The 26608-nt window shown below is 40.2% G+C and overlaps 1 protein-coding gene across 6 annotated transcripts in view; it reads right to left on the bottom strand.

Moving 5' to 3' along the window:
• Positions 1 to 16181: 16181 nt before the first annotated feature.
• LOC308706464 (transforming growth factor beta-1-induced transcript 1 protein-like) overlaps positions 16182 to 26608 on the bottom strand; it is a 216039-nt gene continuing 205612 nt past the window's right edge. For 4 of the 6 annotated variants that reach the window (XM_081392121.1, XM_081392119.1, XM_081392123.1 and 1 more), the window contains 2 exons: positions 17484 to 17632; positions 16182 to 16891 (listed from right to left, as the gene is read on the bottom strand). In XM_081392121.1, coding sequence (XP_081248247.1) covers positions 16625 to 16891; positions 17484 to 17632 — 416 coding nt within the window. In that variant the 3' untranslated portion in view covers positions 16182 to 16624. Of the gene's footprint in view, positions 16892 to 17483; positions 17633 to 22889; positions 23992 to 26608 lie in introns of those variants that run through there. The other 2 variants (XM_081392122.1, XM_081392118.1) reach the window with 1 other exon arrangement.

Below are 26608 nucleotides of genomic sequence, written 5' to 3'. Positions count from 1 at the left end.
CAAGACAGGACAGGCATGTGACAGTAATTAAAGTTTATATTGCTACAATGTGAAGAAAATCCAGCAAAACGCGCCCGCGCATTTGCCGACCTCAGAGGGTTAAAAAAAATATAAACAGTATATAATAGAAACACTAAAAATATGTCTTCTAGATCAGGGATTGGCAACTTCTGTCCTGGAGGGCCGCTGTCTTGCAGAGTTCAGCTCACAGGACAGTTTTGCATGTTACAATATTTTATGGTTTGTTTTTTTGAGTATGTGAGATAATTTCATTTATTCTTCCCTCCACGAACATCTCAGTGACTGGCAGCCCACGCCTGAGTCAGCCCTGCAAACCTGTTGGTAGACAGTGGAAATATGCCCTAAAGTTGATTCCCTACGGCAGAGGTCTTACCAGCGTCTCTATGGTGCAGCCCATCCCGGTCCAGCAGCACCACCAGGATCTCCTGCTCAGCTCAATAAAAGTCTACAGAATTTTTTTTTCTTCCAGTCTGTTTCTTATGTATACTGTTAATTAAATTTTTTATCTTAAAAAGTAAGGAAAAAAAGTAGCCCAAAAAGCCTATTGGCTCTTCTCCATCAGGCGGCCGAATTCTCCACTGGATTTGTGTGTCTGAGGGATGTTTTGGGGGTGTTGGTGCAACTTACGGGGTTAGAAATCAACCCGCAGAATTTTTTTTACCTGCGGCAACAACTTAAAAGTGGCCCATTTCCCGCGGACTTGGCAACACTGACGGTAGACTGCATTAGAAGGATCCTTCGAATGGGGACAACCTTCGTCGTGACGCTGTGACGCAATCGGCTATACTTTTCCCTTTAAATTAGTCTTGGTGCATCCTTGCACGGCCTTAGGAGGATGCAGCCCCTAAATCGGAACACAGCTTAAGTGTACTAATGAAAACCATTTAAAAAAAGGAGCATTATGCGTTGTTTTGGAAATGTAGGAGGCTTCTCATAAGAAAGGGGCTCTAAAAACGATGGCATGCAAAGTGAAAGATTATAATCACAACCTGTCAATTTGGCTTGAACTGATGGTGTTATCTATCGCTGTTGATTTTCACCAGCATTTGGTGGGTGTTAATTTCAAACCCTGCTAACAACATACACGTACAGTGCGTCGTATAAAGCACCAGAGCAGCATCAAGAATAGCAAATATTGCTGGGTCAATTTGTCTGTTTCTAATTATTATGGGGTCCCCTTAATATTGATGGTGGATACAGCCCAGAGAGAATGTATGATTATTTAGTGAGCCAGTGGCTAATACCTTAATCTTACCTTATTATTAACAGGGCTCAGATTTTCCCCTCTGAAATTTTTATTAATTCATTAATTACAGTTATTTATCTGTGATATATTCAACAGGCTTCTCAAACCTGTCCTGGAGACCCCCATCACTGCACATTTTGGATGTCTCCCTTATCAGTCACACCAATTTTGGGTTCTACAGTCTCAATGAGCTGAAAAGTTGAATCAGGTGTGTTAATGAGGGACACATCCAATATGTGCAGTAATAAGGTGTCTTCAGAACAGGTTTTAAAAGCACTGCACTATATGGCCAAAAGTATTCAGACACCTAACTCCCTTAGAATTAACAGGATTGGCTACACCACACCTCATTTCAAATCTTAAGACTATGTCATACAGTAATATTCTAAAGAATTTTGGGAGGGACCATATCTATTCCTGAGGAAAATACTTTTACAGAATACAAAATTTGAATGGCCTGGCCATTGCCCAGACCGGTACCCTGCTGAATTTGTGATGAATTAGAATGCAAAATCCATTCCCAGACTTGCCCGGGTGAGCCCAGCATTCCATTCACAACGTGGATCAGGATGTTCCGCAACTATCTCTTCGTCGTGGGAGCTACAGGTGATGCTTGGCCAATGAGAAGGAAAAGAGCCTTGCTGCTTCATTGCTTAGGAACTGAAGGGCAAAGGATTTTTTATACTTTACCAGAAACTGGAGATACACTAGACTCTGCTATCACTGCATTGAGTACATATTTCACACCTGCCATAAATGTCATGGTAGAATGTCATAATTTCTGGAAACAAGTGCAAGGTGCTCACAAGTCCATAGTGAATTATGTTGCTGTACTGAGACATTTAGCTGCAACTTGTGACTTTCCTAATACATATGACATGATCCGAGACCAACTCATTGAGCATGTGTCGGATCCCTGGATTCGCGAGAGACCTGACCTCACATTGGCAGAATCTATTGCAACTGCAACCCAAGTTGAGTCTGCATCAGAACAAGCAAAGGCCATAGGAGAGCGGAGCATTCCTGTGCAAGCTGTTCAAATTCGACCAAAGTAGTGATGAACGAATTCAGTCATGAACGAATCTTTAATATGACTCTGGACTACCGAGTTGTCTCAGAGAGTGATTCGTTCATTTTGTGTTGACCGCGCATGCGCAACATCCTATGGGTTCTGTACTGGAAACAGAAATGATTAGTTCATCTCTTGAGTCTTCGGGTTCGGGTCTGAGTCTTTTGTTCTTCCTGTCAGTCCCATAGAGGCTATGCTGTCTGTACCGTAAAGAGAAATGATTCATCTCTCGTGTCTTTGGGTTCGAGTCCGAGTCTTTCGTTCTTTCTGTCAGTCCCATAGAGGCTATGCTGTTGGTACCGGAAAGAGAAATGATTAGTTCACCTCTCGAGTCTTCGGGTCTGATTCTTCTGAGTCTTTCGTTCTTTTGTCACGTGATGAAAGAATGACTCGAACCCGAAGACTCAAAAGATCAATTCTGACTAATCAATTCTGTATCCAGTACCGACTGCATAGCTCAGCCTATATGGGGGTGTCACGTGATGAACGAATGACTCGAACCCGAAGTCGATAGACTCGAAATGTGAACTAATCAATTCTGTATCCGGTACTACTGACTGCATAGCTCAGTTTATGAGGATGTCACGGGATGAATGAACGGCTTAGATCGGGAGGTGAGGTAAACTAACAGACTGCATAGCCTGAAGACCAAGATAAATTAATTAATTGTTTCTGTTTCTCATAATTTCGTCTTTTCCTGGCATTACAATTTTTTTCTTATTCTAAATGCGATCAACATTTGATGTGTTTAGGGAATTTGGCTAATATGTAACATTTTAAATACATTCTGCTGAAATGAACGAAATGAACGAAAAGGATAGAAAAAAGATTAGTTCATTTTGATGAACGAGATTCAAAGATCCGAGTCAGTAAAATGATCCGAACTTCCCACTACTAGACAAAAGGCTCTTCAGCGCAAACCGCAAAGAACCACGTCCACCGCAAATACTTTTTCAAAACCCCATGCACCTGCTGCGCATACACGTTCATGTTTTCGTTGTGGTTCTAGTGGACACTGCTCACGCAAGGGAGTTTCCCGGCTACAAGAGCAATGTGTAAAAACTGTAAAAAGGAAGGACACTTTGCACGCGTGTGTCGTTTGGCTCTTACACACACAGAGAAGTTGAGTTACCTGAGTACACATTACCGTTAATCCAAGGATCCAGCATGCAGAATAAAATCCAGTGTGCTGTGGGCATCCAAAAGTCCTTTGCGACTGTGGAACTGACCGTGGATACCGCCGCTTCAGTATCAGTTCTGCCTTGATCTGTGAATGAGAAAAACTTCAAAAGTACACATCTGCAGCCATCGACCGTGTGACTAGTTACGTACTTGCGCTTGCCTATAGATGTGCTTGGCTGTATGCCAGCTACTGTTATTAAAGACAATGTCAAATTGTCTGCCACTGTAAGAACTGATTTTCCTGCAAAGACAAAAACCCACCCTGCAATAAAGCCATAAAACGCACCCACAGAAGATAGCAAAGACAGAGCAAAGGATAGGATTGTCCTGTCCAAACTTTTCTCCTACCTTATCTCTGCTACCCCCTCTCTCTCTCCTCCTCCTCTTCTTGCGAGTCAAGTCAACAAAAGTTCACCAAGAATGTCTATATCACATATGATGTATCTTGTGAATATATTGGTTTTCCTTTTCATGTTTGGTATCATTATAAGTGTCTCAGTGCAATTGGTAAAATGGTCTTAATTTCATTGCAGTCATTGGTTTAATGAGAAAGATTGAGAACTTAGGAGAATCCTGTTCTATCTCCCGAAACCAGGTGCTACCCCCTGGGGTACATGGATTGACCCAAACAACTCTAAACAATATTGGTATAACCCTTTTGTTCTGGTCTGGGTATTTAAGGCTAGGTGACAGAGCAGTCTTTGGGACCCTTTACCAGGATCACCCCCATACAGTGCTGTTTCAGTGTTTTCCTGTTGGAAAGCACTGACACATCACTGTGTGTCTCTGTCAGGAAAGCATTACTTACTTTTAGAGTCATCTTTGAGTAAATTATGTCATGTATTTTTCTGAATTGTCTATTAATCATTTACTTGTGTAATTGACATGATACATTTTTACCTGACAAATAAATGTTACATCTTGATTTATTCTGAAGTTTTCTGAAATCCTTATTTTAGTAGACTATGAGGAGGCTGGTGCTACCGCAGCTCTGTGTCCAGAATAGGTCAAACTAAAGGCACATAAGAACGGAGCAGTAGGCACATCATCTGAAGACCTTTTGATTTCTGTCTATCACTGACTTGGCAAGTTGTACGGAAGTGGCTAAATAAATTACACTTTTTTGTATGAGTGAGCAGTAGGCAACCGACTTAAGAGGTATTAGCAAACCCCGTACCCTCTGACCAAGATCAGACTGGCGAGGCTGTGTCCGTGAAATCCACGTAAACCTGGGGCGTGTGACTCTGTGCAGCATCGGGTCCCTTAGTGAATTAATAATTGAAAGTATGGGATATTCAGAATAATCAAAGATCTAAATTAATTCATAATCAATATTTATTCTAATCAGAAACACGATCTAAATTTGATTATCATTTGAAATTGGAGTCAGATTAAACGTAGAGCTAAAGTAATGTTGAAACTAAATTCCAATAAATTAACTGAACTTCACTGGAGCGCTGAAAAGACATACATGCATTATTCCTTCGCCCACCGTTGGATTCCGTCGTCGGGCCAATGGGTGGTCCTTACACCACCTTCTTTATTGTGGAATCAGGAACTGCTCTAATGGAGATGAACTAGATATCTGCTCTACATCTCTGCATTGAAGGGAATACAATCACTTCTGCACGAGCCTCCGACTTACCTGCATCTCTTCCCCTGACACCGGTGATGCAGCTTTCCTCTTCTGCACCTGCGGCAGGCTGTGTGAAAGGGTTCATGGATAAAGTGAGCATGAGAGCCTCAAGAGAGCATGTACCCGATCCTACTTTTTCCAGCTCGAAATGGAGCCACTTTCAACTGATCTCCCTTCAGACATGCAGGGAAATCACTTTAAAACTGAAATCCACATTTTCTCCTCAAGATATTCTACCTTTTCGTTTTATAAAACAGGTATTTGACACTGTTGGTTCGGATGTTCTGCATATCATTAACAACAGTCTCTTGGCGGGGGCTGTCCCTGCTTGTTTTAAAATTGCCACTGTCACTCCCATCCTCAAGAAACCGACACTCGTCTCCGCTGTATATGCGAATTACAGACCCATTTCCAACCTGTCTTTCTTATCAAAAATTCTTGAAAGAATGGTCTTTTATACAGCTGCAACACTATCTGCACATTAATTCTATTTTGGATATTTTTCAATCTGGTTTTAAACCCCTTCACAGCACTGAGTCTGCTCTTTTAAAAGTTCTCAATGACATTTTAGCAACGAGTGCTATTAGATTTGAGTTCAGCCTTTGACTTTGTGGATCATAAAATTCTCCTATCTCGGCTAGAACGTTCGATCAGTATCTCAGGTATGGTACTCAAATGGTTCCAGTCTTCCAATTGTTAGATCAGGTACTCATCTATCTTCTGCGACTCACCTTAATTGTGGGGTACCCCAGGGATCGATTCTGGCACCCCTATTATTTTCATTGTACATGCTTCCTTTGGGATCAATTATGAGTAGATTCGGTGTGTCGTACCATTGTTATGCGGACGATACCCAACTCTACATACCTATAAAACATAATGATAACACTTCATGTAAGAGACTACAAGACTGTCTTCACGAACTCAAGCTGTGGCTCACTAACAACTTCATGTTGCTTAATGACGATAAAACCCAAATCATCCACTTTGATCCAAATGAGCTCTCTGACAGACACTGTACTGATCTTGGCACCCTCACACCATACCTCACTTCCGAAGTCAAAAACTTAGGATTTTATCTTGACAGTAGTCTTAAACTGACTAAACAAATTAATGCCACAGTTAGAGCCAGCTTTTACCATTTACGCCGGTTAGCCAAAGTCAAGCCATTTTTAAATAGGAATAGCTTTGAAACAATTATTCACGCTTTTATTTCAACACGACTTGACTATTGCAACTCATTATATGTCGGGTTACCTCTCTCTTCCATCTCTCGTCTTCAGATGGTCCAAAACGCGGCTGCCCGTCTGCTCACTGGCAGCCGAAAATAAGATCACATCACCCCAATTCTACGTTCTCTGCATTGGTTACCAGTCCGATACAGAACTGATTTTAAAATTGTATTATTTGTTTATAAATCTCTTAACAAACAGGCCCCCAAATACATTTCTGACTTAATTACCACTCATAATCCATCCAGATCACTCAGATCAAGAGATCATCATCTCTTGGTTGTTCCACGATCTCGCTTAAAACGAAGAGGTGATTGGACTTTTGCAGTAGTCGGCCCTAAGCTGTGGAATACCCTACCACTACATGTTAAATCAGCTTCCACATTAGCTGAATTCAAATCTTTGCTGAAAACACATTTTTTTCTCTAATGTGTTCATCCATCCATCTATCCATCCATCCATCCATCCATCTTCTACCGCTTATCCGGGACCGGGTCGCGGGGGCAGCAGTCTAAGCAGGGATGCCCAGACTTCCCTCTCCCTAGACACTTCCTCCAGCTCTTCCGGGGGGACACCGAGGCGTTCCCAGGCCAGCCGGGAGACATAGTCTCTCCAGCGTGTCCTAGGTCTTCCCCGGGGTCTCCTCCCGGTGGGACATGCCCGGAACACCTTCCCGGGAAGGCGTCCAGGAGGCATCCGGAAAAGATGCCCGAGCCACCTCAACTGACCCCTCTCGATGTGGAGGAGCAGCGGCTCTACTCTGAGCTCCTCCCGAGTGACCGAGCTTCTCACCCTATCTCTAAGGGATCGCCCAGCCACCCTGCGGAGAAAGCTCATTTCGGCCGCTTGTATCCGGGATCTTGTCCTTTCGGTCATGACCCACAGCTCATGACCATAGGTGAGAGTAGGAACGTAGATTGACCGGTAAATCGAGAGCTTCGCCTTGCGGCTCAGCTCCTTCTTCACCACGACAGACCGGTACAGGGACCGCATTACTGCAGAAGCTGCACCGATCCGCCTGTCAATCTCCCGTTCCATCCTTCCCTCACTCGTGAACAAGACCCCAAGATACTTGAACTCCTCCACTTGAGGCAGGAGCTCTCCACCAACCTGAAGTGGGCAAACCACCCTTTTCCGACTGAGAACCATGGCCTCGGATTTGGAGGTGCTGATTCTCATCCCAGCCGCTTCACACTCGGCTGCAAACCGTGTTCCGTGCTAATGTGTTCAATGTACCATAACTTGTATGTTTTTTTTTTGTCATGTTTTGTTTTTGTTTTTCTTATTTACTGTACAGCACTTTGGCCAACCAAGGTTGATTTTAAATGTGCTTTATAAATAAAATTGATTTGATTTGATTTGATTGAAGTGAAAGTCTTACCCTCTGCTGTATCTGTGCGACAAAAACTACGACGTCTTCCTTTCTCAGTATGTGCTGCTGTGTCTGATGAACTGAACCGCCTTCTCAGCGCAGGTGTAATAGAGAAAATGGATGCTTCAATGTGGATCTCACCGATTGTTGTAATACAAAAGACGACGGGAGGAATTAGAATGCGTGTTGATATGCGGGAGCCTAATAAGGCCATTATAGTGGATGCTTACCCTCTGCCACACATGGACGAGACTTAAGTTGCCTTGTCAGGTGCAACAACTTTTTCTACCATTGATCTGGAAAATGCTTACCATCAGGTTCTGCTCCATCCAGATAGCTGTGACCTCACAGCCTTTATCACACATGACGGGCTGTTTCGTTTTGTCACGACCGGCTCAAAGCCGTGAAAAATAAGTGGAGGACTTAACCCTCTGGAGTCTGAGGTGTTTTCTGGGCACTGGAGGTGTTCTGACATGCTCTGACATTTGTGCTTTTTTCAGTTATTTATAAACATGTTAATGGCAAAGGTGTAAATTCACTCTATATAGCACAAACAGGGCTACCAAAATATGTGATCACCATGCATGTATATTTTTTTATTTTTAAGAGAATAATGCTTATGCGTGGTTATTGAAAAAATTAAAAATGAAAGTTGCTGAAAGAAGACCTCAAAACTCATAATAAATATGCATGAATAAGACTTTTGAGAAATGGATGTTCTTCCTTCGAGTTCTGGCTTCAAAATTATATGAAAATAGTCTTGCTTTATCGTTCAGATAAAACAATACATTGATTTAAATTGATGTAAAAAGGTTTTGCTTGGAAAGCCATTATGCGAGTGGGCGTGAACGAGGAGTGGTTTACACCTTGGAATACAAAATGTCCCACCCATTATGCATAATGACTCTGCATAATTAGCCATTCATTCAGGTGTGACTCTGACTGACTGAGCCACAATGATAGGACAAAAAATTAGAAGAAGACTTATATTGACCATTTAAGATTTTGCTTATCTATCTTGTAAATATGTTTTGCTATTTTATTAAAAAGGTTACAATTACAACAATAATTAAAATTTCAACAATATTTCTAGTGTACTCTTTCTTTGTAAAAAAAAAAAAAGATTATAGGCCTACATTTTAGGCCTATCTATGTATTCATTAGTTTGAATATAGCCAAATTGGAACAGCTAACATCTTAGTTGATGACTTTATTTTATATACATATATAAAAATAGCTAAACAAAAGCTTATTTGATATATATATTCAGTATATTCTACAGTAAAAACTGTACTCAAATCTAGTCAACAAAATGTTGTCTTTCATATTTCGCCTGACTGTAACGTTGTTTTTATGAAATATTAGGGCATATAAATGTTAATTTGCAGTTTAATACGTATTGCTTATACAAATAGCCTACATTTTATTTCAACATATTTCAGTCGATTTTTACTCATCTCAGTATAGTAATACAGTTTGCTAAAACATCATCATTCATTCACACACGCGATTTAAATTTAAACTGTCTTTATGCGAGCTGTGGTAAACAGCGCGCATCTCTGCCGTTCATTCATCAAAAACAGAAACCCGATTCACGTGAGAAGAAAAAAAAACTTACAGTATTCCTCAGCTCGCTCCTCAATATACCCGCACTTCTGAGGTAGGCTACTTTTTTCATCAAAAGCTTATGTGGCAGTATATTCTACAGTAAAAACTGTACTCAAATCTAGTCAACAAAATGTTGTCTTTCATATTTCGCCTGACTGTAACGTTGTTTTTATGAAATATTAGGGCATATAAAATTGCAGTTTAATACGTATTGCTACGTACAAATACGTACAAATAGCCTACATTTTATTTCAACATATTTCAGTCGATTTTTACTCATAGTAATACAGTTATTCACACACGCGATTTAAATTTTAAACTGTCTTTTTGCGAGCTGTGGTAAACAGCGCGCATCTCTGCCGTTCATTCATCAAAAACAGAAACCCGATTCACGTGAGAAGAAAAAAAAAAATTACAGTATTCCTCAGCTCGCTCCTCGATATACCCGCACTTCTGAGGTACTTTTTTCATTATTGTTATTGCTCACAGCGCTGCTGAGACGGTGTTAAAGTAATGATCTGAATAAACTGATATGTGGGCGTTCACAGGTTTGCTTGGATTGCCTCATTCATTTGCGTTTGAATAGTGCGCGCTCTCCGTAGGCGGAGTCACATTACATTTGAATTAGCTCTAATGAGGTCGACTGGAATCGCTCTCTTTTAATACAGATTTCACAACATGAGAATATTTGTTTTTTATATAAATTACTTCATTTAAGAGAAGAGAATTCAAGCTTCATGCCTGTATGTCTGTTTGCCTGTTTGACTGAGTATTCGCTGAGTTATTGTTCATTTTCGGACGCGTTTCAGAATGGACGACACTGGCAGATAGAAGGCAGAACTCGCATCACGTTTATTTTTCTTTATTTGGCAAAAAGCACAACACTTTGTTTTTATTGTGAGTATACACAAAAATAATACACATTTAACAGAATCGATTGATGTATGAAACTTGTTTTGTAAAATCAAAGTCAAAAGAGTATTTTGGGTCTCAATTCAACTCATAAGGAAAAAAGCGAGCAGATCACGCCGGCGTGATCTCCGACCTCTGAGGGTTAATAAAGGTTGGTAAGGTTGCAACAAGTTTTTATTAACATAAGTAAGAAAATAGGTCAAACGGGAAATCAACTACAAAGTAAGTAACAATTCCTGTCTGACAAACGATGTTAAAGTGTCACACAGGACCAAGCTCAAAGTAAATACAAAAGAAAACATAATCAAACCAAACACAAAACAAACAAGAGAAAACAAGTCTCACAACGTCTCTCAGCACTGGAGCTCTCCGAAGCACACTCAACATTCTCAAAGCCTAAGCTTATATACAGGTGAACATCATTCTCCTGATGGCCCTGCACAGGTGTACATCGTTATCCTGATGAGTCTTCCAGCTAGACGCACCAATTGACCAGAGGAAGAACAACGGAGACTCGTCACAGTTTTTGCCGTGTCCCGTATGGTCTCGCATCGGCTCCGGCCGCATTTCAGAAAATGTTGTCAGTAATACTCAGAGGTGTTCAAAATGAACAGAATCACTAAGATTACATCATCTGTTTCGGACGTACACAGCAAGAACATGATGTTGCTTTGGACGATGTGCTCAAACGTCTCAGGGAGGCTGGTCTACGAATGAATGAGAAAAAGTGCAATTTCCACCAGTCCTGTCTGCGCTTTCTCGGACACATGGTGAATGGAGACAGTATTTAACCTGATGGAGAACATCTGCAAGCAATGATGCAGGTCCCAGCCCCAACTAATGTCACCAGTCTGCGCTCCTTTCTGGGTATGTTGTCCTGGTATAACAAGTTCATACCTAATTATGCCACTCTCGTCGAGACGTTAATTATGCCACTCTCGTCCTGCCTGCGCCAGGATTCTGAATTTGAATGGACAGATTATGCCTAACAAAGCTTTGTGGATGCTGAGGATAAAGTTGGTGACACAAATGCCACTGTGATCTGGGTGCACCTGCGATAATATCTCTCCCAGACCATAATCTGATGCATCAGTGGACACACTGACTGGCAGTTCTGGGTTAAATAGGGTAAGTGCTGGACTGTCCACTAAGCATTTCTTAACATCCACAAAGCTTTGTTAGGCATAATCTGTCCATTCAAATTCAGAATCCTGAATTTGCCTTCTCGCCTTCTCTGCTTCACTTATGATGTTGTGTATCGTGCTGGCTCATCAAATCATGTTGCTGACTGCCTGTCGCGGTTACCCCTTCCTCTCACTTCTGCTTCTAACTCTGATGATTGATGATAAGCCAGAGCTTGTCGCTCTACTGTCTACTGCCCTGACTGCGATTTCACCATTCGAGTTCTGCTGTCTACTACTGCTGTAGCCTCATGTCCTGAACTGACCAGCACTCAAATCGAAAAAGGATGGCCTGTTTCCATAAAAGCTGTGCATACCGACCTTCAACCCTACTATCATGTAAGGAATGAACTGAGTGTCAAGGACAATGTGGTATTCAGAGACACCCGTCTAGTAGTTCCAGTGACATTGCGACATACAGTAATAGCGCTCGCGCACGAGAGTCACCAGGGAATCGTGCGGACAAAGCAGTGCTTACGCGACTTTACTGGTTCCCTGTCATGGATAAAGTGATCCAGACTCAGGTCTCCTCGTGCAAGTTGTGTCAAAGGCTGGATAAATGTGCTCGGACTGTTACCACCCCCCTCCAACCGGTACCTTTCTCAGATGCATCATGGAGTAAACTGGGCATGGACATTATTGGCCTGTTTGACACTGCTGTTTGGGACTGTAAGTATGCTATCACCTTAACTGATTACATAACTGATTAGAAGTTGCCTTTACATCGTCCTTGACCATGGGGGTTATGATTGACTTTCTCAATGGCGTCTTCAGTCCCCTTGGTTACCCAGTAGAGTTTGTTACGGATAGTGGGCCACAATTCACGTTGGATGCGTTCACAACCTTTCTGCGAGAAAGAGGCATTGCGGCAGTCCGCATAGCTGTGTATCATCCAGCGGCGAATGGTGCCATAGAACACTTTAACAGAGTTCTTAAGGACTGTGTACAGTCGGCTATAGTACAATCTAAGGCATGCAAGCGTACTGATACAGACTTTCTTCAAGTTTACCGCTCTACTCCACATGCCACCATGGGAGTTTCACCCTTTGAATTGCTCCATGGGCGGAAGATGAGAACAAAACTGAACGTTACCCTTCATTCCCCTGCCAGCACTCTCCAGTCAGCGGCTGTTCACAAGCGAGTTGTTCTTAAGCAATATCAGATGAAGCGCTACACTGATGCAAAACGTGGCGCACAACTGGTTATCCTCAAAAAGGGGGACAGGTTGCGGGTGTGCAAGCCTTTTCATGTGCCTAAGGGACACTGCAAATTTTCTGACCCCGTTGAAATTAAGAAACAAGTGTGTCTCAATACCTACTTACTAGAGGATTGAAGGAAATGGCATTCTTCACAATTGGCACAAGCTGTTCAGATGCCTGATCCTGCACCTGATCTTGCGGAGGAAACCGCCTTCTGTAAGGCCAAGGAACGTCCGCCAAGAACGCACAAACCTCCCTCATGGCTCCAAGATTTCAAGACGTAAATGTATTGTTATACATTGCATATACACTCACCTAAAGGATTATTAGGAACACCTGTTCAATTTCTCATTAATGCAATTATCTAATCAACCAATCACATGGCAGTTGCTTCAATGCATTTAGGGGTGTGGTCCTGGTCAAGACAATCTCCTGAACTCCAAACTGAATGTCAGAATGGGAAAGAAAGGTGATTTAAGCAATTTTGAGCGTGGCATGGTTGTTGGTGCTAGACGGGCCGGTCTGAGTATTTCACAATCTGCTCAGTTACTGGGATTTTCACGCACAACCATTTCTAGGGTTTACAAAGAATGGTGTGAAAAGGGAAAAACATCCAGTATGCGGCAGTCCTGTGGGCGAAAATGCCTTGTTGATGCTAGAGGTCAGAGGAGAATGGGCCGACTGATTAGAGCAACTAAAAAGCTGATAGAAGAGCAACTTTGACTGAAATAACCACTCGTTACAACCGAGGTATGCAACAAAGCATTTGTGAAGCCACAACACGCACAACCTTGAGGCGGATGGGCTACAACAGCAGAAGACCCCACCGGGTACCACTCATCTCCACTACAAAAAGGAAAAAGAGGCTACAATTTGCAATTGGACAGTTGAAGACTGGAAAAATGTTGCCTGGTCTGATGAGTCTCGATTTCTGTTGAGACATTCAGATGGTAGAGTCAGAATTTGGCGTAAACAGAATGAGAACATGGATCCATCATGCCTTGTTACCACTGTGCAGGCTGCTGGTGGTGGTGTAATGGTGTGGGGGATGTTTTCTTGGCACACTTTAGGCCCTTTAGTGCCAATTGGGCATCGTTTAAATGCCACGGCCTACCTGAGCATTGTTTCTGACCATGTCCATCCCTTTATGACCACCATGTACCCATCCTCTGATGGCTACTTCCAGCAGGATAATGCACCATGTCACAAAGCTCGAATCATTTCAAATTGGTTTCTTGAACATGACAATAAGTTCACTGTACTAAAATGGCCCCCACAGTCACCAGATCTCAACCCAATAGAGCATCTTTGGGATGTGGTGGAACGGGAGCTTCGTGGCCTGGATGTGCATCCCACAAATCTCCATCAACTGCAAGATGCTATCCTATCAATATGGGCCAACATTTCTAAAGAATGCTTTCAGCACCTTGTTGAATCAATGCCACGTAGAATTAAGGCAGTTATGAAGGCAAAAGGGGGTCAAACACAGTATTAGTATGGTGTTCCTAATAATCCTTTAGGTGAGTGTATGTTCTGTTGCCTGTTATAATTAAGATGAGCTTGTTTTTGTGCTCAAGCAATATTCTGTTCATGGAAGTTGTAAACTAAAAAAAAGTAATGTTCAAATAATTGTACTTCCTTGGATACATTGTTTAATTGTTTGGTATGAATTTTTTTTATTGTAACTTCATTGTAATTAGTGGATTAAGATTAAGGTGGAGAGGAAAATATTTTGCGTATTTTGGGGATGTTGTGTCTACATAGACTGTTATTACAAGGACTGAACACTAGAGGGGATAGAAAAGGGAGATAAGGGTAGAGAAGTGTGCATACACATGGAGAGAGTTCGGTCTGGATTAAAGAGTGAGAATCCAAGGAATTCTTGTGCCATCAAATATTTTATTCTTTTGTAAAGTTAAGTGACAGTACAACAGTAAGATATCCCGATCTTCAAGCAGAAGGAGCTCAATTAAATATTCTGAATGATATTAATCCACAATCTGACTTGTGGCTTGTGATCTGACTTTTCTCCATTTCTTTCTCCTGATGGAATTGGGTTCTTTGCCACTGTCGCATTTTGCTTGCTTAGTTGGGGATACATACCCCCGGTTTCAAAGACGAGGCTTAAGATAGTCCCAGACTTAAATGGATGTTCTAACTAAAAGCAACTTACAGTGACATATCTCAAAATATATCAATGCCATTGTTTTATCTCAAGATGCACATCAGTAATGTTTTTTCTAAGGTTAGTTTATAAAAGCTACTTAAATGTCCTAAATGAACTAAGGCCTAGTCATGGCTTAATCTAAGACCTTTTTGTGAAACCAGGCCTTAATATTTGGTAATATTATTGATTTGACTGCACTGACACTTGTATGAGAACAAAACTTGAACCAAATTGAGCTGGGTGAGGACACCTTTATGCAGAGCTGTTTTATAGCTAATTCACGAGTTCACCCTTATATCAATTAAACAGAGTAAATATTATGCGTATTTGGCGTGCTGTCCGGGAGAGGGCTCCGAGCTTGGAAATTTTGCCCGAACCCAGAATACTCCCCTGTTGTTGTAAGAGTATTTAGGACTAGAAGTGAGGAGATGGGGTGGTGGAGGGATGCTGTTAAAACTGTCAACGAATGGAGGTAAGTTTGCAGTATATATATACACCTCTTACCTCGTTGATTGGGTTGATTAACAGAGTGTGGTCCACTCATGTCTAATTAGGTTTGATTGTCTGAATGTGCTCCACATGTGCTCCACATGTGTTTAATTAGGTTTAATTATCTGAATGTGCTCCTCCCGAACTTTGTTAATAAAACATAATTTCGACTTTGTTTCATAATTGATTTATTTTGTAACATCAACACTGTTATTGAACTGAATTGAATCTACATTGAAATGACAAAGTGAATAACAACAACTGTCTTCTGAAGAGCTCCTTGTATCCGAATTGAACTCATTTCATAAATGTTGAATTTTACAGTCATTGAAATGAACTGAATCTAACTTCAGCTGAACAATGACACTTTTGTCTTTTTAGAGCTGCTTTATTGAAGAATTGAATTCTGTTTGCAGTATTGATAATTATTTTCCTGTTTATCACTGTAAAGCTGCTTTGAAACAATATGTATTTCATAAAGTATGAGTATTGTGGTAGATTTTTCCCCTACGCACCTAAATTAGGTTGAACCGAGTGTCCCTGACACCTGAAAATGTTATACTCAGTTGAGTTCACCTCTGACCGCTCGAGTTGACGCCTAAGTGTAGCTTTTCTGACCGCATAAAATGCCTAAGAATTATAGTTACCTGACTGCTATCTAACCCCGCCTAAGAGTCTCTCACAAAGAGTCGAACGACGTCTCGTTCCGTTCGAACACTATCACTTGGGAATAAGGTCTCTAGTGTTCTTAACCCGCTCCACATTATCACGAATAGAAGTAAGATCTCTTGTGTTTTGCTAAATAACTTGTTCCACTAACTAACTAACTTGCTGCGCAGCAATAATAACCGACAAACTTCAGACAATGCCTTCGAATATGCTTTAATCATGGCTGGAGGATCTCAGACAAATATCAGAGAGAATCCCACCAGCAAAAAAGAATATAACAGTTTTTATAGAATAGGAGCATGTAAAAAAGTGACATGATACATAACATAATTTACATACAATTTGATTGGTTCTTTATATGCAAACCCTTCTGTTAGGTAGAAGCGAACTTAGCAAATAATAAAAAAAAAAAATGCAAAAGGTAAGACGTTCAGTTGATTACTCAATATGTCATGAGACTATTCTAGACAGTATATTTTTGATGCTGTCTGGTCAGCATCTCAGAATTTTCCATCGACACAAACATTTTTCAGAGTACATTTTGTCCAAGGGTTTAGAATGTTAAGTAGTAAGGAAAAGAAAATCCATCACAGTTTGAACATTGCATGAGTAATAAGTTTCATCATCTCTCTTCGTTCATCTCAGCCAAAGAGTTTGATGAAGCAGGGGTGGCAGTATGGTTTGGTGTCCTGCTCTTTGAAGCAGCCCTTACTAAGGGGTTTCAGGCAGAAGTGGCACACCAGATGGTGTGGGTGAAACTTGGCACCCATCGCGGTGACACAGCGCCCCAGGATGGGTTGCTGGCATGCCTGGCACACGCTGCCTCGGGACCGGTGGTAGTGAGCTTCACATAAGGGTTGGCCCTCATGCTCAAAGAAACTCCCATTCACAAATGGGCTATAGCATTCCTGCAGAAAGTAATGAAGAATACACTTTGTGTGAAGTTACTAACAAAAGAGAAATAACCATTTCTCAAATATATATGAATACATTTTTTTTTTATGTCAAACAAAGTATTCTTGGAGGACCCCCCTTAAGAAACATTTCCACTTGTCTTGAGTAAACATTTGAGTGAGCTCTAAAGTGTTTTGCTGTAGTAAAGTAAATTTGAGATATACAGTATATTTGTGTATTATGTGTCTTTGGATATATTACAAAATAAAACAATACTCTTTGAAATCATAATCGTATTGCATTACATTTTTTTAACCCCCCCTTTTTTTTATTTACTTAAAACATTCTTCACTAACAATTATTCAGTTATTTGTAATGTACAATGCCATTGTAAAAAAAAAAAAAAAAAAAAAAAAAAAAATCAATGTAGCGTGCTTTTGTACTTTTTTTTTTTTTTTTTTTTTTTTTAGAAGGGTAGCTTTACTTTATCTTAACTACTTTAAATTATGAGTAGCTTGTAGTTTGTTAAACTACAGTTTTAGAGTAGCTTCCCCAACACTGTGTGGTATAATTCTCATTGTACCAAAGAATCCAGCACCTACTCACCCTACAAACAAAGCATTGTGGATGCCAAAGAGCACTTAGGGCCGAGATGTAATTCTCCATGATGGGCTGGGAACAACCCTGACAACGAGAAGCAAAGAGGGCTAGAAAACACTGCTGGCAGTACTGCTTCCCTTCACGGTCATGAAAACCTGGGAAAATAAGCCTACAGTTATTTGTCATCCTTGAAATCTACATCGGTAAGATAATTCCTCATTTTAAAAAAAGTTATTGTTAGTGTTTGTCACTATTGCTGCATTCACACATTCAAACAATTAAGATTTTTTTCATTGCCATCTGGCACAGATCGAATCTTGAGATAGGATTTTTTGCCGTTTGATTGGAGCACTTTTCAAAAATTGTAAATCCGATGTGTACTTAACATCTGGTCATCTGATCTGTAAGAATTGAGAAATTAGAAAATGCCGGGCAGTCTGGTTGAGGAACGACCACTCCCGAGAAGACAAAGGACCTTACTGGAAATTATTATTTGACTCTCTCTTGAGAAACTAGCATCCCCGAGTCAATCTCCTCCCCAATGTCGTCTCTCTCTCACGGTGAGATCACTAAATAATCACCCAAAAATCTATATGGTTTAATGTGAATAATTATCATACACTATTATACTGTTACGAACTGCTTCGAGACACGAAGGTTGAGATCCAAATGCAGCTTTAATTAAGGGGCAATCCAGACACGTAATCCAATATACAGGCAATAGGTCAAAACACAGATAGTTTGTAAACAAACAAACAAACAAAACAGGCAGGGGTCAGAGGCAAAAGAGTAATCCACAAAACAGGCAAAAAATCCCAAAACCAAGAGACATGAAACCAGGGAAAACACTCGGAAATACAGTGCAACAACATACAAAACTTTGCAGTGAGTGAATGAGTGAACATGGTATAAATAGGCTGAGACTAACAGGGTGATGAGACACAGGTGACTGCAATCAGTGATGATGAGTCCGGGCAGTGAGTTATGGGAAATGTAGTTTGTGAAGGAGTGATAATAGTCTGGTGTGGAGTGCCCTCTGGTGGCTCTCAGGGGCACTCCAGCTGGTGACCGTTACATGTTTGGTATAATTTGAAATGACTCAGTGTGACTGGTACAAATGTCTCATTCCCAAAAAAGTTAAGAGTTTAGAGATTGCACACAAAGGAGGGTGTGTCTTCCAGGCAAATGGCATTCTGCTCCCAAAAGGTGTAAACTCTGAATGCAAATTTCCATTGTTAGCTAATGTTTCCATATGATAGAAGTTTCTGTCTATATAAAGAAATGCAACAAGAGGTACAGAGCGATTTGTAACTCAAATTAGCCCGTGATGCGGAGTGTATGCAGGTACTCCACATCATGTATTTTATAATGTCAGGTTCGTATCTTCTCTCTTTATTCCAGAGCATTTGATGTTTTGTATTTATTATCTTTGAACTGATTATGAAATTGGCATGATAAATGTACATGACATAATAAATGGTTACATTTGATTTAATTCTGAATTACTCTGAAATTATTTTCTCAAGTGGATTAAGTGAAGTCTTAGGTTTCCATAAGTCTGCGTCCAGGGTTAAGTTCAGATCCCAGAGTAGATGGAGCATGAGGCACATCTGGTGGGATTCTAGATTCCTGACTAACTGCTTGATTTTGAAGTTGTTATTCAGTCGCAAATCGGGGGCTAGTTAAAATTACTATTAAGGTAATAGCAAGCGTTAAAGCAGCATTATCTTAATGTACTAGTCATAACCTCTGGTTATTGTTTGGGCTTTAACTAAGTTGTTATATGGGCGACTGTAGGGGGCTACATGAGTACTTTTTAACAATAGCAAACGGCCGGCGCGAGACTCTCTCAGCGACATAGCTTCCTAATGAACGAGTAAAATATAAAAGTAAAGAGTTAAATAGAATAATCAAATGTATTGCTAAACTATTATATATCTCACAGCACAGGAGTTGTGCTGTTGTTCACATGACTCTGATGTTGTGGTTACAACAGGGTGTTGAGCCTCAGGATGTTGAGCCTTTTAGATTGTTACGTCCTCTACATTCCACATTTCAGGCGACAGAATGTGTCTTGCTGAATTCAACAAACTTTACAACAGGGGTATATTATCTAGTTTTGGCGTTGCCCACCTAACTTCAATTATGCTCCCCATGACATTCAGTTTTCGGTAGGCTCCTGTGTTGAGTTAAAGGGCCCCTATTATGGATTTTTGAAAACTACCTTTCATGTAGTGTGTAACATAGCTCTAAGTGAATGAAAACATCCTGCAAAGTTTTCAATTTGAAAGTGCACCGTATATAAAGTTATTGTCTGTCAAAAGTAAGAGTCGACTCTGAGTCAATGAAATGAATTGTTTTTCAAATGAGTCATAGGCCATTTCGTTGTGACGTCAAGATGAAACATTCGCATATTGCCCGCCCACTTATTGTGTGCGCAGACACCAGGGAAAACTTGAACCTCAAACCTGCAGCTGATTCCTGTGGATACTGGATAGCATCATGTCGAGAAGACGCTGTGCTCTACAATGTGAAGGTAAAGCCAGTTTTTTTTTCACTGCCCAAGGATGAGCATGTGAAGAATCAGAGGTTAAAATTAATCTTTACCATGATATCACAGCAGTATAATCCTAAACGTTTGCTGTGTTCCCTTTATTTCACTGACGACTGCTACTCAAATCTCGGACTTCAATGCAGGATTCGCAAACCGCTTGCTCTTGAAAGATGGTGTTCAAAATACTTAGTTTTGAGTTTTATATTGTTTAGGTCTCCTGCTAACTGGCTAACTCACGTTATCACTGTCTTAAATACTTCTGCTAATCAGTTTGTGGGCCACTATTACCTATAACTGTGTCTATTAATGCAGATTGTCTGTCATTCTCACTACTTTGAGGAAAGATTAATCATGGAACAAGATTTGTTTTACCAACGTTTATGTTACATCAGTCATTCACATGTATACACTGCATACATGCACTGTTATTGATACAGTTTCCACGTGTTCACAGCAATATATTACAAAAATACTCGGTAAATAAATTAGTACAAGTAAAATAATCGGTTTATTGATGGACATGCACTTGTTAATGCTGATGGTGAGGAATTACAGTTGCAACATCTCATAATGTACCTCAAACTGAGTAGTGTATCACTGAGAAATGTCCTCCTCGAGTCCTTGCCATGGAGGTTCAGGTTGAATAACTAGTTCTTCCAGTGTTTCATCATCGGACTCGCACTCACATTGATATGGTAAAATGTCATTGTTCGTAACTGTCTTTAGTTTAAGGTGTAGGAAGCCTCAGGACAGCTGACGTTGTAATGGCAATGGGCATTTTTGTTTTCGACCCACGCTCTGTACGCATTAAACCAATCACAACAGACTGAGCTGTCTGGCCAATCAGAGCAGAATAGCTTGTGGAAAGGCAAGATTTAGCGAGATTGATTCATTTGACGAGTCATTTGAGAATCACTGAAAATGTGGTGATGTGCAAATGTATATTATGAGGAAATTAAACAGTTTTTTTACCTTTGATGCATGTAAGCCCGTTGTAGGAGACTCCATAACAACATTAGGAAACTTTAAAATAGCATAATAGGGGCACTTTAAGAATTCATTCCTTGTGAAGAAAGGATGCTAGTTCATGCATTTATGACCTCCAGACTGTATTATTGTAATGCAATAATTAACAATCTACAGGTAGTCCAAAAAAAAAAAAAAAAAAAAAGCTGCTAGAGTTCTTACCAGGTCAAGAAAATATGATCATATAACCCCAATTTTATAATTTCTACCCAGATTACCTTTAAGTTCTGAATCAATTACAAAGTATTACTTACTTATAAGGCCCTAAATGGTTTAGTTACTGTGTATTTAATCGATCTTCTATCACCCTATAATCCATCACGCTTTTTAACCCTAGGGTCGGCAAACGCGTTGGCGCATTTTGGTGGATTTTTTTCACATAGCAGCAAAATCGACCTTTGATACTCTACAGCCCGCAAAGTACTGTGTAATTAAAATGAATTTACAGTGTAACTTTTGGTAATTATAATGTACCTATTAAGTACTTGCGTGTAAGTATAAGGGAACAATATGTAACATTTTGGGAATAAAGGGGTAACAACCAGGAAAAGGAAAAATGTTTTTATACTGTAAGTATTTTAGAACTAAGGGGTACTTATTCTACTATTATGATACAACAATCTTACATTTGGGAGCAATTTAATGAAAACATATATTGTGTACCTTTTTGTAATAATAGTGTACCAATGCATATAGGCTTTTTAAAAATTACAGGGTACATATCTGTGCATTTATACAGTAATTATTTTAACAAAAGTGCACTGAAAATTATTGCAACTTTTGCTTAAATACTGGGGAAATATACTCTTGTTCTATGTAGTTACAGGGTAAGTGTGAAATCTGCGGGCTGTAAATTAAAGGGGCGCTTGTTACCCTCTTGTTCCATGTAGTTACAGGGTAAGTGTGACATTGCGGGCTGTAAATTAAAGTGATGCTTGTTACCCTTTTGTTCCATGTAGTTACAGGGTAAGTACAATAAAAATACAAAGACAATCTAATATCACTGACTCTGAAACCTTTATTTGAAAAACAACTTAATTCAAAACAGATTTACAACACTTCTTATTCGTTTAAAACTATTTTTTTAAATGAACATTTAATTTCAAATGCTTAAGTCTTGACAGAAATTAACACATTTTGTCCCCCTTTTTTTCTCTTGCTTGGCTTCTTTCTCTTGTTCCTCTTCTTCTTTTTCTTTCTTTCCACTGACGAATCTTAAGAATAAATCATGTCTCTTGCTGTTCTGTATTATGTATTAAAAGAAAATACAGTACACACAGAAATACATCCCCACCATTTATTCATCTTTTACCCTCATGCCATCTGAGATGTGTACGTACGTCTTTCCTTCTTCAGATTAACACAAATGAAGGTTTTTAGAAAAATAAATCATCTCTGGGAATACATATAATGCAAGGTCATGTGTTCCTAAAAGTTGGAGCATCAAACAGCACATACTGCAATATCTACAGTAATCCATACATCCCCAATTGATGAATCAATGTCTTCTGAAGTGAAACATATGTATTTGAAAGAAAAATACCAATATTCTAAACTTTTTAAACTGTAGACTATCGCTTCAGACCAACTGCCAACACTTGACGTGAACATAACGTGAAGTGTGATGTGAGAATGCCGAGAAACTCACGCGAAAGTCGGATGCCGTCAGCTTTTGTTTAAAAAAAATATTGCTCACAACAAAATACAAACAATAACAGATAATAACAATGAGAAACAAACAAGACAGGAGGAAAGAGACGCCAGTTCTCGACTCACACACTGGTGACAGTTTGTTGGAAACGAAAATATGAGTAAATTATGAGAACATTTCTGGTTGTACTGTATTTTCTTTTAATACATAATACAGAATAGCAAGAGACATGGGACATAGCAAGAGACATACCTTCTTAAAATTCATCAGTGGAAAGATTGTAAAAGGAGAAGAGCAACAAGAGAAGGAAAGCCGCAAAAGAAAGAAAAACAAAAGAAGGAAATAAATAAAAATTAAAAAATATTTTAGATGAATAAGAAGTGTTGTAAGTCTGTTTTAAAATAACTTGTATTTCAAATAAAGGTTTCCGAGTCAGTGATATTAGATTATGTGTATGTATTTTTATTGTTACCCTGTAACTTCATGGAACAAGAGGGTAACAAGCATCACTAATTTACAGCAAACAATGTAACACATGAAACAAGAGGGTAACAAGCATCACTTTAATTTACAACCCGCAATGTCACACTTACCCTGTAACTACATAAAACAAGAGGGTAACAAGCATCACTTTAATTTACAGCCTGCAATGTCACACTTACCCTATAACTACATGGAACAAGAGGAAATTCATTAAACCACATTTATCAAAACAACAATTTACATTTACATTTACATTTAGTCATTTAGTAGACGCTTTTGTCCAAAGCGACTTACAATTTAGGACTAAATAAAGCGAGTCATCGTGAAGAGGCAAAAACAATGCAAGAAGTGCTCAAAATACGAAGTTCAGACATTGTTCAGAGTAGCATAAGCCCGACAAGGGAGGATTAAAGGAAAAGGAAATAATTATTATTTATTTTTTTAATTTATGAGATCTTGGGTTTTCAGTTGTCTTTTGAATGTTGTCAGGGATTTTGCATTCCGGATGAGGGTGGGGAGAGCATTCCACCAGCATGGAACCGTGAATAAGAATGTTCTGGAGAGTGATTTTGTGGCTCTCTGTGTTAGAACCACGAGACGTCGCTCGTTGACCGATCGTAGGCTTCTGGTTGGGATGTAGACTCGTAGGAGTGAGTGAAAGTAGGAGGGAGCTGAGCCTGTGATAGATCTGTAAGCAAGCGTCAATGCCTTGAACTTGATGCGAGCAGCGAGCGGTAGCCAGTGCACAGTGAACAGAGGAGTGACGTGGGCCCTCTTTGGCTCGTTGAAGACAAGACGAGCTGCAGAAATTTAATTTTAATTTTGAGTTGTAACACATTTGGAAAACATTTGTGTCACAGGGGGCTTTTTATCCTTATCAAAACAAGAAATTAGGTCTCTGACCAGCATAACTGCATAAAACAGTACTTTAAAACAGTAGCATAAAATACTTTAAAAAAATAATTTTTTGATAAAGCAAAACATTCAAGAAATGACAGATATAAATACCACATGGTAGATAGACAACAAATGGTATCACATATTGTATTATTTGGCTTATTTTAGTAGCTCTTGCTTTGAAAAGACAACTTGAACTTGAAAGGACACATGCAAACCTAAGCAAATTAGGCTTTTTTTAACTCTTACCAGACACTCTGCATCTTTTCTTAGAAACGGTTTTGTCTATTCTAGAGTTTATGTTTTTTGCCATAGCCACTTTCAGCCACCGAGACTAGATGATGGTCCGTGAGGTGGGATCTGTGGGATGTCTTGGTCAGCTTCATTATGGAGAACATTTGCTCGCATGAGTAGGTGCTTTCGAACATATAGACATGATGCGTGCAGAGTGAAGGCGAAGCTGTGGCATTGATTCAGGGAGTAGAAGTGCAAACTCAGCTGACTTGTGTCGAGTCTTTAGATGAGTATTACATTGCAATTTGATGAGTTCCAACTGCAAGTGCTCAGGCACAGTGTCAACATTAACTGCAAATGGATTTCTGTCTTTCAAAATCAGCAAATCTCCTGCTGAATTCCACGTTCAATGTGTTCGATTTGTCAGCATACTCCATTCGGTAACGGGATAGTGACTGTGTCACTGACTGACTGACAAATAGGAAAGCGAGACAGGTTACCTTGGCGCATATTGCCCTCCATCATTTGAAACGCCTTCACGGAGTCCCTTCACAGCTCCCTCACTTTGACTGTCCATGCGAGTAAACATGTTTTATGTTTTAGTTCTTTGACTTTAAGCAGCCGCAGTTCCATTTCCATGCTTCCATATTGATCATGTTTCATTTCGAAATACCTTCTTAGATTATACTCTTTGAAAACGGCAAGTGACTTTTGACATATGAGACACATTGGCTTTTCTTTGTATTCACAGAATAAATCATTCCCATCTTGGTTGGAATTGTCAATATCAATCAATTGTCACAATCCACTTTTCTTTTTTAGCTATTGTGCTAGCCACCTTTAAAGTCAGATAGCATTTACGTTGTTTACAGTTATTGGCATATTCTTTGATAAAATTAGCAAGTTGTGTGAAGTGCGACAGCACCACTTGCGTCTTAATGTTGTAATTGTCACATACGTATCTATAAACAGTGCATGGGCCACATTAAATTGATTACCAGAATTTGTTGGCGGGCCTGATTAAAAGTCGTGACATGGCCCGTGGGCCTTGTAATTGACACGTGAGTTAGATCCTTCTAAGGTTCTATTTTTTCTCTGAAATGTGTCTCTTTAGTTTTCAGTGGCATTGCATAAGTTGTAATTTTTACACTAAAGGTGCATAAGTTCTGATATGATTTATTATCCACTTCTTATAAGTGGTAAGTAGAAGAATCTGAGGACAGATGCCATACTTTATCTATATCCAATGCAATGCAGTGATATAACTAGCAAATTCTTTGAACTATGACACTACAAGCAAGAAATTTGCCACTAAAACAACTGTATCCATAGGATATATTCTTTGAAATTTGGCCATGTTTTGGTCATGCTCTTCACAAATGTGCATGGTTTCTGCTTGTAGCTGTTACATATTCTCTGGGTTTGTTTGTGGACTTTTATGTTACTTCCTGTCTTGAGTGCCATGTTGTAGTTCTATGTAGTTTCCCCCCTTCGATTAGTCTACCCAGGTGTGTCTTGTTACCTAATTATCTTGTTAAGCCTTGTGTTTCTCTTGTGCTTTGTCAGTTGATGTGGGCTGCAGAGCTTGGTCCACCATGGGTGTCATCTGTTAGCAGCACCCCAGCCACTGGACCAGTCTCATGGTGAAGAGGACTCATGTTCAGCTTGGCGTATATGCTGCTGATGTCGGCGCGAGCAGCTGACATCCCGAGGCCTTCACCAGTCTCAGCGATCTCAAGCCCGCAGGCCGCTGTGGACTCAAGCCCACCGATCTCAGCGTTTTCAAGACTGCCCGCCGCTACACTCTCAAGCTCGCCATTCTCAGCGTTCTCAAGCCTGCTGGTCTCAGCGCTTTCTAGCTTGCTGGCTGCTCCGCCGCCTTCCCGGAGGAAGATATTTTGTCTTTTGTTCTCCCTGTGGTGGCTACTGCCATTTTGTGTGTTTGGGCTGCACACACCTTGCCTGTTTCTCCCAAGGCGGCGGCATTGTCTTCTGAACTCTGTGTCCTCTGATTCCCCTGTTACCGGGTGCCATTTCTGAACACTCTCTGTCCCCAGATGTCTCTGTTACAGCCATGGGTGCCAATTTTGAACTCTCTATGTCCCCTGAAGCCCCTGTTACAGCTGCGGGTGCCATTTTTGAACTTTCTGTGTCTCCAGATGTCTCTGTTACGGCCGTGGGTGTAATTTCTGAACTCTGTGTCCCCTGAAGCCCCTGTTACGGCCGCGGGGGCCGTTTCTGAACTCTCATTGGCTACGTTTACATGTACAACTTTGTTTCAATCGG

This window comes from Scardinius erythrophthalmus (genome assembly GCF_964197995.2).
Source record: "Scardinius erythrophthalmus genome assembly, chromosome: 18".
NCBI classification, from domain to species: domain Eukaryota; kingdom Metazoa; phylum Chordata; class Actinopteri; order Cypriniformes; family Leuciscidae; genus Scardinius; species Scardinius erythrophthalmus.
Note: the sequence above shows the minus strand (reverse complement) of the source record. Positions and strands in the feature narration are given on the sequence as shown.